General features: G+C 36.9%; 1 protein-coding gene across 1 annotated transcript; it reads left to right on the top strand.

Annotated features, from left to right (window-relative positions):
* The first annotated feature begins 3,848 nt into the window (after positions 1-3,848).
* Positions 3,849-14,404, top strand: sob (sister of odd and bowl). Its single transcript, XM_034978552.2, has 2 exons — positions 3,849-5,012; positions 12,788-14,404. The coding sequence occupies exons 1-2, from the start codon at positions 3,967-3,969 to the stop codon at positions 13,161-13,163; spliced, it is 1,422 nt and encodes a 473-aa protein (XP_034834443.1). The 5' UTR covers positions 3,849-3,966; the 3' UTR covers positions 13,164-14,404.
* The last annotated feature ends 647 nt before the right edge of the window (positions 14,405-15,051 follow it).

A 15,051-nucleotide genomic window follows, 5' to 3' on the forward strand; every position in this document is an offset into this window, starting at 1 on the left:
ATTTAATTTCATTTCATTTAAAACAACTTTATTGTTAACAAAATTACAGAGAGTAAGAATACATCATCACCGCGTGCCTTCTTCAAAACGAAGTTTGGAGGTCATCATGCGTAAAGCTTCTCTATTTTAAGCCGCCTCTATTTTATTTATTATAAAAGAATACAGGATATACTTAAAAAACTTTTTTTAAATGATTTAACCACAGATCCACGGTTTTCGGATTTTTTCCTTTATTTGTGCTATAAAACCTACCTACCTGCCAAATTTCATGATTCTAGGTCAACGGCAAGTACGCTTGACAGTCGTGTGTTCGGACAGACAGACAAACAAACAGACAGACAATGTGATCCTATAAGGGTTCCTTTTATTCTTTTGAGGTACGGAGCCTTAAAAAAGAATGAAAATTTATCTAGATAAAGTTTTTCTTCCGTCGAATATTTCGCAATGTTACGATTAAATTAAAGAAGTAATTCTGCATTTCACAATTGGCGTTGTCACGGTGAGCGGCCAGCAACAAAAGCAGCATGCTCCAATAGAGCGTGGTGGTAATTGCGCCAACAATTGACATGAGAAACGGGAAAATGCAGAGGATTTGGTAAGATCGTAATTGCGAGCACCCTTTATTGCTTAACATGAACTCGCGGGAAAAGCCGATCAGTCGCAATCGTTTTTACAAGGAACTAAAAGCTCTACAATCCGCTGAAACAGGCAAATCTGTATGCAACATGCAGCATGGGATATACACTACCTGCCCTGCGCTGCTAAACATGCAGAAAAAGTCAGCCACCACACAAGCAATAGTACTTGCTTTAGCTGACTTTTCCTGCATATTTAGCAGTGTGTGTCGGGTTGATGCATATCGCATGCTGTATGTTGCAGTCGTCACATCGCCTCTCCTGCTGCTGCCTGCAGTCGGCTAAGCAATGGTACCTTTACGTGAACGCATCGATTTGGCTGTAATTCGTTAACATAGACTATTTTTTATCCCAGAAAATCAGAGAGTTCCCGTGGGATCTTTACAAAATCTTAGTAAATCCTAAAACTACCGTATATGGGTCAAATTTGTAAATAGCTACTTATATCTTTTACTATCATAGTTATCTTCTGAGTTATCTGACATACTCAGCGGGAACAGATTTTATACATCATCTTCTACAGTTATGAATAACTTGTCCTGAGTCCTGACAGACTAATCTATTAGCGCAAGACTAGACCTAAGGTTGGAAAATTAAGATTTTAACAGCAGGTTTCTTATACGAATACTCTCCAATTTTTCAAAATTCCACTCAAGCGAAGCCGCGGCTGGTCAGCTGGTATTATTATACAGTTAGGTACAATATTACAGCTAAAAAGATATGATAATTACAACTTTTCAATAATATATCTAATGAATTATGTTAAATTAGCACAAAGTAGCGCCAGTGGTAGAAAACATTAGGGGTACCTAGGTAATAGGCTGGCGTGGTATGGTCATATAATGCGGAGGGAAGAAAGCCATGTCTCTAGAAGAATGTTAAATATGCATGTGGAATGAAAAAAGTGGAGAGGAAAAGGTGGATGGATTGCGTGAAAGAAGATATGCGTGTGAAAGGGGTGGATAAATAAGTTACGCATGACAGAAGTGAGTGGAAGAAGAAGACATATTGTGCCAACCCCACGTAATGTGGGATAAGGTAAGGAAGAAGAAGATTAACTTTAACATCACAGCACAACAGCACTCCAAACAAATTTACAATAACCGGGAAAACAACACAAATATGAAATCGCAAATATTTTCCCTTCACTTCGTTTATAAACTGATCATAAAAGATGATTGTCAATAACATCACAAAATCCACATTGTCTTAAGCCCTCGCAGGTTTAAAACAAACGTGAATAAATATTAGGGTGTATAATTTTAACTGAACAAACCTAATAAACAACTGTATGCACGGGATTTCCTTTTTGCTTTTGCAACTTGCAGGACTTGTAAATAAAATGTGTAGACAGTACATTTAAAGGAGAAAGTAAAAGAAGAAATGTGTTTACTTAATGAAAATAATATTACTATAAAACTTACAGCTAGCCTTATCTAACTACTATACAAATCAAGCCCGCGTGGAATGGTGCCAAGAATACTGGCTGCATTTCCGCACTGGACAGCCAGGCTGATCCGTTGCGCAAAAATGAACCAGCCCTTCTGTCACTAGATGAGACTATTAATGGCGGTGAAATGTCTCGTTATGGTTTTTGTCTGACATTTAGTTTATTTTATTTCTTCTAGTAGGTACTTAATAAGTATTACAAAGAAAAAAAATACTACTTGTAGGAATTACTGCACGGATTTAATAATTCTTTGAACATTACTTTATCCAGAAGTAAGATAAGTATTGTGCTTTAAAATACCTAAGTACATATTTTATGTACCTACCCCGAACAAAGTCGCGGGAAAAAGCTAATAGTAAATATATTAGCTAATCTTTTATCTTATAAAAGAAAATCTGCGCATTCCAAATACGTGTAATGTAACTCCACTTGGACCTTGTGCTCAGTATAAAAGATTTCAACGGGGGTAAAGCTCCACGTCAAAATAACTTAGTAATAATAATTTGGTAAGTTACTAAGGAATTTTTATAATGTTTATCAAATTGTAGGCTACTTGTGTGCTAGGCTGTACTTCTTACCTACTTTCATATTAATTGGATTATGATTATGTATGATGTGGAAGGATCAGGGTTCCCACTGCATTATAATTCCATGAACATCTTTACTACTAAATGACATATTTGGCCAGAGTGGTGGACTGTGGCTGAACCCTTCTTAGATCCGTACTTACTAGTGGACTGGCAATGGGTTGATGATGATGATGAAATGACTAATGGAAGCGGTCTCGATCCACAGCAATAAGGAAAACGATACAGACAAAAATGTTTTTGAAATTCAGTAAATTGTACCTAATAAGTAGGTACTTACCTATTTTGTCATACGAAATTTTACCTAGTGATAAAGGGACGTACCTACCTAATACGAAATTGAATTGAAAAATTAATAAAATACTAAGTTAAATATAAAAAGTGTGGTCTGCCACAAAAATCTCTGTGGTCAACTAATATGAAAAGTGACACTGGCATGCTTTATTATAGGCACGTATTTAATAAATGTCCACTTTTTGTCTTCGCTTGTTGGCAACTTTCTCTGTTCGATTTATAGGCGCCATGCATGATGCATCGTATAAGTAGTAAGTACCTACTTTATTTGATGTTAAGCTCATTTCACACTACGGGATATAAGTCCGGTCAAAATAGACATTCAAGGTTACAACAACACAACAGTATCACAGCTTTTAAATCTGTGCCAATATTGACCGGACTCTAATATAATTTATATCCCGTAGTGTGAAATGAGCTTTAACGCCTAATAAAAAATAATTCTTAAATTTATAACCTGAAAACAATTTATATTAGGTTCTAATACCTACTAAGTACCTATATTTCTTTCAATGTTATCTTCGTATTATAAAGAGTACCTATAATAGTACCTATAGAAATAAAAATAAAAACCCAATTTAGAAAACAGTAAGAGCGTGCGACATGACCTACAAACAAAACAAACAGGTCGATCGTTTGAATTGTTTTCCCATAGCGCGACCAATTCCATTCAGAATCTCATTACTCGAAAGGGCTACAACAAATCTGGCGCAACGTTGTTCTCATGGACGTGTCTGTCGTTAGGGCAGCGTGAGGTGACCATTACTGTACAAAGAGTTGCCTAAAATAGAGAGCTTTTGTGAGGCGGGAAGACAGGCGAGCGGGGCGAGGGGGCGGGGCGGTCGCAGGCTGCCCGCCGGCTCAGTCGCGCCGAACCGCACAGTCGTCTCGCACGCCACCGCGCACCGTGACTCCGAAAGCGCACGCGCACGCGACACCCCCGCCCCGCCGCGATCACACGTGCTCCACCTGTGCCCTATGACCGCTCGCTGAACACAACATGCAAGAACAAAGCACTTCTCGAGCCAGCAAAACCACACTCAACTCTCTGGAAAGCGCCATCATCAAGCTGAAGAACAATCTGCAAATACAGGACACCAAATCCACAGACATGACCGGTCTGTTGAGCATCGAAACATCTGCGGAGGACACAAAAAGTACAAGTAAGAGCACTAGTTCACCTACAACAAACTTAAACTTATCTATTGCATCAGCGGCATTATTACAAGAGAACATGCTTCAGAGATCATTGCAAGGCGTAGTGATATCCCTTCAAAATGCAATGATGAATTCCTTACAACAGGCTGCTCTTTTGCCATCGAATTCTGCGGCTGCTGCCGCCTTAAATTTACAAGCCTTAGAATCTTATTTAACTTTGCAACGTCTCACCTCAGTGTCTTCTGTAAACAATGCACAATGTAGCCCTAATGAAAGTAATACGTCCACTAAACAAGATATACTGAGGTTAGCGACGGCAAGCGCTAAAATTACTGAAACGGATGTTTCTGAGAGCACATCAAGAGTGATTTCCCCAAAAACACCTGAAGAGTATCCTTTATCTGATGCAATTGCAGCTGAGGATGTCGATTTATCCGAGGAAGTGGAAGAAGACTTAGCTTTGCTAGATAACGAGGACGACTTCACTTTGGAGCAGCATTTAGAGTCAACGTCAAAAGGTTACGGGTACAGTTCATCACAGAGCTTAGATAATGGATACCCAAGCCTTTTAATGAATGCCATGTATCAACAACAGATGAACGGAAGCCCCTCACAGCCACCTCTCTCACCACAACCATCCAACTCTTCCAGCTCAAAGAGCACCAATAGTTCAACATCGTCAACGGGAAGTTGTATATCGAATAAGCAGAAAACAACGGGCAGCGGGCCGAGGACGAAAAAGCAGTTTATTTGCAAGTTCTGTAATCGGCAATTCACGAAATCCTACAATCTACTTATACATGAAAGGACACACACCGACGAGCGGCCGTATTCATGTGACATTTGTGGAAAAGCGTTCCGACGGCAAGATCACCTTAGAGATCACAGGTAAAGATCACTGATAATAATTTTTGTTTAAATACGATAATTATTTACAATTTTCTTTTTCTTTTTCTCTTGCTCGTAAGTCCTACCCTATTTCATTTGGGATTGGGCCTCCTTGTAGTACGTAACTGCTTGGACTTTATATATACTGTGTCCGCTTGGTTTGATTAAATATAACTTACAAGGCATGAATTTATATTAAGTACCTACTTTTTAGTTTCGTTATGTTTGTCCGACAGTATGTTACAGACATTTTTTCTATCACACTGGTATTATAGGTACTCATTATTATTGATTTGCGTAGGTACTCATTTCATCTGAGTACTCACTTATAGGTTCTAATGGATTTCAATGCGATTTTTTGCATCATTTTGAACAATTCATGAGGGAGGTTTATAATTATATTATGTAAGTAGGTATACTATAAAATTACTACTGTAGTAGTTACCTACACTTCAAAATGTTGTCTACCAATATGAAGCTGGAACGAGTCAACTAATAGGTACCTATATTACAGGTATTTTCATATTTATAGCTACGCTATAAAGAAAATATTCATACTTATAGAGAGCTATACGTTCTATGAAACATAAATTATTATTAGTAACGACTATATCTTATCTGGTTTCTCGAAATAAATACTAGCTAAATCAATGGGAGCTTTCAATTTTATATTTCTATCCTAAAATACCGTATCGGATGGCTCGACTCGTACTTACGAGATAAAACAACGTTATAGCCGTGTCGAAAAACATTTGAAACTTGAAAGGATCACGATTCTCATTTCTCGATATCAATAAAAGATTCTGGTCCTCGGACTTCAACGCGAAACGCTATGAACTTTTGAATAATGACGGTGAAGAAAAATATTCCAAACAAAAGGGTTAAGTACCTACGGGCCGGGCAGATGGTATCGACGAGTCGTTCGTCACGCCCGTATATTATTTTTCAAAACCACCGCTAATCTGAGAACAGCCGGAATGTTTTAATTTTGAATCCTTATTTTGTTCTTGCTAACTCTTTCGAATTCCTTAGAAACCTGTGCGCGTATCTCATTTATCAGAAAATATTTATCCAAAAGAAGTTCTTAATGTTAATTCGTTGGAAACAAACCGAATTCCAGACGACGATTTCAATAAATAATGCCATTACACGCGTTGTATCAACAGTCGTACAAGTTTTAAGGTATACTTATCTATTCTTCCACTTATCTTAGTTCCCCACCCAAAAGAGGTAAAGGTGTTGAATTTTTAACACCTGTCTCTCGGCGATTTCGAACCAAATCACCGTATCTCGTTGGTAATAAAATAAATTTGGTGGAAAGAGACGCCCGAGGGTTAACCCGAGTCCGGGTCTGCCTGTCGATGTTCGTTGTCCGTTGACACGATACATTATAATGGTCCGAGGCATTCGACAGGCTTTAACAAAGCATGTGGTGATCCTGACGTGAGGATTAATATAAAGGACACAAAAAATTAGAACCATGGTAAATATCTTGCGCATACAAAATTAAGATTGGATAGTCGACCGTGTTCTTTTTTATGTACACAAGGCATTGAATCTGTACAATGTTTCGTAATTCGAGATGTTATGGATCGGTTTTATAGTTTTATACCGGTATAAATTACGTTAAATAAAAATGTTCTGTTTCCATTTCCTTTTTTTATTGTAATTAAAACTAACAAATCTTCAATTAAAACAAACAAAGACCTCTTCACTTTTATACTCAACAATATTAGATGGGAAAAAACCTCTTCGTTTACAACTCCATACCATACTGGAAATTTTTATCTATTTAGAAATAATGCTGGTGTACTGATTTGGAAAAAAATGTTTCTTTTTTCATTTTGATGTTTGAAAATTACTGTTCCTATTTACAAATCTGCAATATTTGCTGTCTTGTGCAACAAGGGCTTAACTCACATTATTCTTATAGTAACTGAACTTCAATAAAATGCCTGTAATATGGAAAAAGGCACAATGAAATCGTCAAATCTGTTGATATATTTATATTATTAGTGTAAAATGCCACATCTAACAAGTTTTCATATTCCCCATCCATCTTTTATTACTTTCAAAAGATAACTAAGTCTTTTTGCGTAAATACCCATAAGTCCTAAAATTCCTCACTTAGGGTATCGAACGACAGAAAAATCAACTTTATGAAAATCTGCAATTTACTATCTTAAAAATTGTTGGGTCTATATATCTATAATTATTTATTATCCTAGCTGCCAATAAAACGGTTTTGTTCCAACTCAATGAATGATATACTAGATCAAAAATATAACGTAAACCTGTTTCAAAATTCAATCAAGCCATACCTAGTTGTCATCGAAAATTTCAAACTTTAATATCGATAGCAGGTTTAATTTATCAGCGATGTCGCAGTACAAGTTAGGCCTAACTGCGCCCGCGCCGGTGTCAGGCCACGCTCGACTGCGCGCGCCTCCCTAATCGCCCGATCATCTTTTACATCCAAATCATTTTTTCATTAATCATCTTGTACCTCTTAATCGCCTGTTATCGTTATCTCAACGATTATTACACGTATTACGTTACTTTGAACACGTCGTAATTTTCTTTCTCGAGTCTGTTACCTATATTTGTTTATCGGATAATTTTCGTAATAGGCGTTCGACTGTGGGATTCTTGTTCTATACGACTCGCATACACAATTCGAATTTTGACGTACGTACGCTACATCGTAATCGTATGTACCCATTTTAACCCAACTACGGAAGGGATGTGATTTCAGCAGTATTATTATTTTGTTTCTAACTGCACATGTTCCTTCACAATTTTAAGACTGCTTATTATTATTTATAAAAATATGAACTTTATCTTGTCAGTACCTATATATCTAGGGCTTATCTATCTATATTTATGCAGTATAAAAGGAGAAACTAACTGACTGATATATTAACATGTAGTTCAAACTGCTGGGCTGGGTCTAAAAGCTTAAGATTTCGTATTTTAGTTATATCTATAACGTATGAATTGATTTACATGACTGATTGATGTAAAATCAATTAACGGAAAACATACGAGTAGGTACATCCACATGGACGAGGTCGCGGGCAGCAGCTAATTTAATGAAAACCTTTTAATAAACTTGTAGCCAGCCTTTCAATTCAAGTGCTGTCTACCACTAAGCAGTTAGCCAAAATTGCCTAACAATAATTGTTTAGAAGAATAAGCAGATCTTGATTTAAAAAAATGGGAATAAGCACTAAGGCAAAGAATCGTACGTCAAAATTTGATATGTTTGCACGGATCCTTAGCTACCTATTTGTTTATTGGATAATTTTTGTAATAGGCGTTCGATTGTAGAATTCTCGTTCTGTGTAATTATTGATTATACGTTTGTAAGTGTTAATTATAGGTACGTGCGCGCTTTGAATTAATTTTGAGATGGTTCGGTTCTATAACGGTGGGTCGTGGTAGTTAATGTGATTACCGCTTACCGTTATAAAATGATCGATGATAATCATTGGTACAGACTAATAATATCATATGGTAATACATTTTTTTCGGAAAGCACTTTTATACAATTGTACTTAACAATGTTATATCATGCTAAGTTTTTACTGACGACCTCCCTGGTGCAGTGGTAAGCGCTGTTGTCTTGTTAGTGGGAGGATTCGGGTTCGATTCCCGGCGGGGGTTTGTAGTTTTATAATTTCTAAATTTCTGGTCTGGTCTGGTGGAAGGCTTCGGCCGTGGCAAGTTACCACCCTACCGGCAAAGGCGATTTAGCGTTCCGGTACGATGCCTTGTAAAAAACGGGTACCTATAGGTTTAATAAAAGTGTCATATCCCTTCCACCTTAGCCCGCAACCATCTTAGAGTGCATCATCACTTACCACCAGATGAGATTGCAGTCATGGGCTAACTGACAGGACCTGTCAGGGCTAATATTATACTGATTTGACAGGCATACTTTTTTGAAGGGAATGGCGTCCCAAGCGCTTCTTTCCTTATTGGTTCTCATATTAACCAATCAGACTTAATTTAGTACATGCACGTTCTTTAAACAATCTGTGTCTATGGTTTTTAGAAAGAAGCTGGTATATAGGTAATTTATTTAGTTCACTGCCCATTTTATTTTATAGTAAGTTCAAGATGCCGTTAGCTCTCATCTACTAATGCAATAATGATATCACCATGAGGTTTACCTAAAACAGAAATTTTCATAACATTATTTCATGCTTCTGAAAGGCTGTCTAGCATTTTAAAGCTAGACATCCTGCTTATTGACAAATACTTGGTTTCGCTACAACACAACTTTTTACACGTTAGGCGTCAAAAAATATGATTGAAAAATATCTAAAGCTGCTAATAAGTAGACACAAAATATAGGTCTCTTTTTTAACTTATGACTTTTGCTGCTTTATCCTGTCTGTGACTAATATAAAGTTAAATATCATCGCTTTAATGCTTTAAATGTGATATGTCATACGATTCAAAGTCACAGCAATTAAAAATTACGTCTTCCAGTTATCTCGACTCGTTAAAACGAATAATAAAAATCACATTAGAAGTTTACAACACGAATGTTAAGGAAATTTTGAATGCCCATTAAATTGTCTCTTTTTGAGTTTAATTTTATTGAGAACACTGGATATATAAAACAAGAGAAAAGTTTTGACGACCTCTCTGGTGCACTGGAATCTCCTTACAATCAAGCCCCGGGTCCGGTTCCCGGTAAATTAACTCATAGATTTGAAAATTTCCTTTTTCTTACATTTGCTCAAGTCGGATGTGATAAAAAGCCTCGATCGTAGCTTATTACTCGTATTTACAGCAACCTCAGGCTTAGAAGGTCTGCAAACTGGCCAATATCCAAATAACTGATCAACCAAAAATTTAGAATATTTCCATCGCCACGTCACTGCTGCAGCCCTGTACCGTCTAAGTACTTCATAATATAACAATACTACAACTCTTTGACCGTTTCCTGTTTGGGTACAGCCATGGTCTAAGATATACCGAGCCTTAGGCCCATTTTCACAAGAACACTAAGGATGAAATCTATAGAGCGCACTCTGACTTTGCATAGATTTAAGACAGAGTTAAAACGAGACCGATGTATATCTGTCACATAAATTTAAGAGCCTCAATAGCTCAACCGGTATAGGAGTGGACTGAAAAACCGAAAGGTCGACGGTTCAAACCCCGCCCGTTGCACTATTGTCGTACCTACTCCTAGCACAAGCTTGACGCTTAATTGGAGAGGAAAGGGGAATATTAGTCATTTAAAAAAATGGCTAATATTCTTTTTTTTTTAAATCTGTCTCGATTTAACTCAATCTTAAGTCTGAGCAAAGTCAAAGTGCACTCTATAGATCTCAGCCTAAGGGTGAAATCTATAGAGCGCACTCTGACTTTGCTTAGACTTAAGACAGAGTTAAAACGAGACCGATGTATATCTGTCACATAAATCTGTCTCGATTTAACTCAGTCTTAAGTCTGAGCAAATTCAAAGTGCGCACTATAGATCTCAGCCTTAAGGTACAAGTCCGAGATGGGCTGCAGACCGAAAACTGCAAGCGACACCACTGGTTTCTATGAATCCGTATGAAATTAATGCCGAGCGCGGCAACACTACGGCCTGCAGCCGCGGCCACAGATTCATAGAAACCAGTGGTGTCGCTTGCAATTTGCAGTCTGCAGCCCATCTCAGACTTGTACCTTTAAACTGATTTAACTGGGGCCTAACCGCGGTTGTTTGACAGCTACAATGTCACGATCGCAATCATCTCTGATTGGTTAATGCTCGCTCACTATTGGCCACAATGCATTGTTGCAACAAGAATCGCACAAATTCAGCCAATCAGAACAATTGAGATTGTAATAATGATTGATGCAGGTTTTAGACAATCGCCCTACTGAAGTATAGTCAAATTTTTTAATGCTGTCACGTTTTGGCCACCGTTGTAAAACTGTTTAATTTGACAAATTAAGTATTATGTGTATAAAAGTCAAGAACAAAAATCTAGACTTGGTGTCTGTCGTAATATTATTGTTGATGGTGACTAAGAAAGAAGGAACCATCAAGCGAGATTTAGTCCAACACTGACCTGATACAAAAGGATTGCACTGAAACACTTATACGAGATGAAAGCTGTTTAAACCTTATGTTACGTAAATTGATGGCATTGAGAACAGAAATGAGAGGGCGTGCCAATTTATTACACATATCCTGGGGGCCCTTGTTTGTTCCCGGGATCCTACAAGGTGTTTCGAGTGTTCGTGATATAATATATTACACAAGGTGATATTTTGAGAACGGTCAGTTTAAATTCTTAATTCAAAATTTATTTATTAAATGTGACAAGAATAACAACCTGTTACTTAACTAGTCTCACTTATGCCACGGTTGGAACTATACCAGAGATTCGGAAAGCAGATTCTACTAATAAAAGCGGGCAGGAAACTTAGCAGATACGTACTTATTTGAAATCATAAAAAGATGCAATTATCATCAACTAGCTGATGCCCGCGACTTCGTCCGCGTGGAAATAGGTTTTCGAAATCCCGTGGGAATTCTTTGATTTTCCGGGATAAAAAGTAGCCTATGTCACTCTCCAGGTCTTTATCTATAACCATGCAAAAAATCACGTCAATCCGTTGCACCGTTGTGACGTGATTGAAGGACAAACCAACAAAGAAACACACTTTCGCATTTATAATTAGGGTACTGATGTACAACTTACTAATCTATCTTATGGGCAATTGAATCTCTGTACCAAATTTCGTCAAAATCGGTTGAACGGATAGGCCGTGAAAGGCTAGCAAACAGACAGACAGACACACTTTCGCATTTATAATATCAGTATGGATAATAATAGTTTCACTTTCTATCTTATTGACCATTTTCAAAATATCACCCTACGCTATGCTACGAGGCCTTTAAGCCTGAAGTATTTATTAATATTGGGTTCAATAATAATGTATTTGTTGGAAATGGTGCTAAGTTATCTGTCATTTCAACAAAGGTTCTGCTAAATGGTCTGTCAGTAAATCTCGACCTATGGATTGCGAAAGTAGGGTGATTTTAGTCATGTTTAGATCCGCCTTGAAGTTTTCAATTATTATTGTAGTTATTATAGATTTACCTGATGCTGATGATGTTATGATAGATTTAAATTATGCTTTATTTTTAACCTAAAATTTTTTTTAGCTGTTTATGATTTTTGTACACAATTTTTTGATTTCGATGAAAGACAAGAATTATAAAAAAATTAGAATCGTCTTCTATCTTATAGGTATACAATATATAGAAGATTGTATCATTGTTTGTCCCCTATGCGCTCCAGGATCCTATGCCATTCAATCGATTGCGACGAAAATTTGTACAGTTGTTACTGGGACTTTCTGTGATCCTACTTTTATAATAATTACTAGCTGATGCCCGTGAGTTCGTACGTCTGGATTTAGATTTTTAAAAATCCCGTTAGAACTCTTTAATTTTCCGGGTTAAAAAGTAGCCCATGTCACTCTCCAGGTCTTTTAACTATACCCATGCAAAAAAAATTCATGTCGATCCGTTGTTCCGTTGCGACGCGGTTGAAGGACAAACCAACAAACTAATAAACCAACAAACAAACACACTTTCGCATTTATAACATGGGTAGTGATTCGTAGCGTAAGGTATACATAAAATGGACTGAAAAGTTACCGACATTTTTCAAAGGGGTTTATATAGATCCCCTTGAAGAAATCATTGGATGAGTGTCATTCCATGACTAATATTACGTTATTCTTTGTTACAGATACATCCATTCAAAAGAGAAGCCATTCAAGTGCCTAGAATGCGGAAAGGGGTTCTGCCAATCGCGAACTCTAGCTGTACACAAAATCCTGCACATGGAAGAATCTCCCCACAAATGTCCAGTTTGCAGTAGGAGTTTTAACCAGAGGTCGAACTTAAAGACGCATCTCCTAACCCATACGGATATCAAGCCATACAACTGTACCTCATGCGGCAAAGTTTTTAGACGCAACTGTGACTTGAGACGTCACAGCTTAACACACAACCTTGTTAGTATATCTTCGGTAAACACATCGCCTAGCGGAGCCGGTGGTAAAAGCCCCTTACTCAATCCCAACTTTCCTATTGACAATTTAGACACTGAAGATGAAAATTAGTTATAAAAGTGCTAGATTCTGTGAATATGATAAAAAGACTGATATTAAATCCAAGTGCCTTTTAGTTTTAAGTGCTAGAACTGGTTCTTGTAAAGAATGTACCTACCATTCGTGTTCGTGTCTACCTATTGCAAATATCAAATCAAGATATTTTAGGTATACTGTACATCTTTTAATTTACCTATCTTGTGTAAAGAAGTGTAGATATTTTGTGATTGTAAATGATTAAAGTCATTAGCAGGGTCCCTACTAAGCGAGGCTACTTCACGAGACTTTGTTTTCAACCCCCGAAAAAAGAGGGTTGTTAGAAGTTCCACGTATGGATCTGTGTTTCTGTCTATGACATCGTAGCTAACAAAACGGTTGGACCGATTTTAATGCAGTTTCTTTAGTTCGAAAGCCTGTTAAACGAGCTAGCTTTAGCTATATTTGGCGAAAACCTGTTCAACCTATTGAAAATTGATTTTTATATCAGCTGTTTTCTCACCTGGTGTAGGGATATCAGCCATCCTGTTGGTATTTTTATATTTTTTTATAGACTCGATCCCGACTACAATGCAATGTTATTATGGTAACCTTGACTTTGACTTGTCACTTGAGTCAGCTAACTCGGTAGGTATAGAAATGCCATCGAACTGCCTCGACCGACCGACGGGAGCATTTTTACCTCGGTCGAGGCTCTGTGGTCGAGGCGAATCATTACCGCGCAAGGCAGCTTCGCGAAATTGCCGCACTTTGTATGGACTCAGCTATCAATTATTTATTATTGTACTTAGCTATTTCCTTTAGATAATTGTTTTCGTTGTTTGAATTTTGTTGATAGGTACATTCTTTACACGAATTTTAGTTCTTAATTTAGTGTAATTCGCAATAATTTCGATTCCCTCATATTTTAGTATTATTTTTGGCAGCATTTTGTATATTTGTGATCTCATTTTATTGTATTTGTACTGTAAATAATAAATTATATTTGGCTAAGTCAGTTACTGATTTACAATGATTCCGTCCTTTTGTGGTATCTATCAAAGTTTTATGTAATTAAGAGTAGGTATGTGAATATGAATCTATGGCCATTTCCACACTGTTCAGTGGTTTATTTGCCTGGAAAAAATATATAATTATTGTAAAACATTACCTGTCACCGAAATGAAGATTATTCTAGGTAGATATTAGTAGATATATCTTGATTTGAACGTAATTTTTTTCTTGTGGTTAAAAACTGTTTTTGTGAATATAATGCCCAGTGTACAAAATATTTTTAAACTGTTTTAATATTGTAATAAAAAATATGAATTTTCATTTTGTTTTTCACTATCCTATAATAAAAAATAAGTACTTTACCTGCAAATATAATACACCTACTTCTTAAAAATAATTCTTCTTCTTCCTTACCTTATCCTACGCTACGTGGGGTCGGCACAACATGGCTTTTTCTTTTCTTTTTCTTGAAATAATTGGACTGTAAAAAATCATTGATAGGTCATACCTACTTGCTCTCTCATTGGAGTGGTCGAACATTCGGGAACCAGGACAGACCTTCGTATAGGTACATAAGCCCTAATGTGATGATGCAGTCTATGATGGAAGGACCTTATGTAAAACCTTACGCGAACAACGTAGGTACTATTTAAATTACCCTATTGGCAAAAAATTAGGCCAAGAAAAATTAAAAGCAAACTTTTCAATAAGCTTCTTCTAGGTTAAAATAATATTTCTTTCTATTTGAGGAATCGCAGCGGTACGATCTTCGTTACCAACATTTTCATCACAGAATTCTATATAAAGTAGTAAAAATGGTGTTAATTTGCTGTTATTTAACTCCAGAACCGAGATTCCATTAATTTTATCGCTCATCCAAATCCATGAACTGTAACGCCATGTTGAAATA

The sequence above is a fragment of the Maniola hyperantus genome, chromosome 19 (assembly GCF_902806685.2).
Source record: "Maniola hyperantus chromosome 19, iAphHyp1.2, whole genome shotgun sequence".
Taxonomy (NCBI): domain Eukaryota; kingdom Metazoa; phylum Arthropoda; class Insecta; order Lepidoptera; family Nymphalidae; genus Maniola; species Maniola hyperantus.

Bases quoted from the DNA above. Each gene is read 5' to 3' on its own strand.
- sob (XM_034978552.2), top strand. From the start codon at position 3,967: ATGCAAGAACAAAGCACTTCTCGAGCCAGCAAAACCACACTCAACTCT. The intron at 5,013-12,787 runs GTAAAGATCACT...TCTTTGTTACAG, and splicing joins GATCACCTTAGAGATCACAG to ATACATCCATTCAAAAGAGA.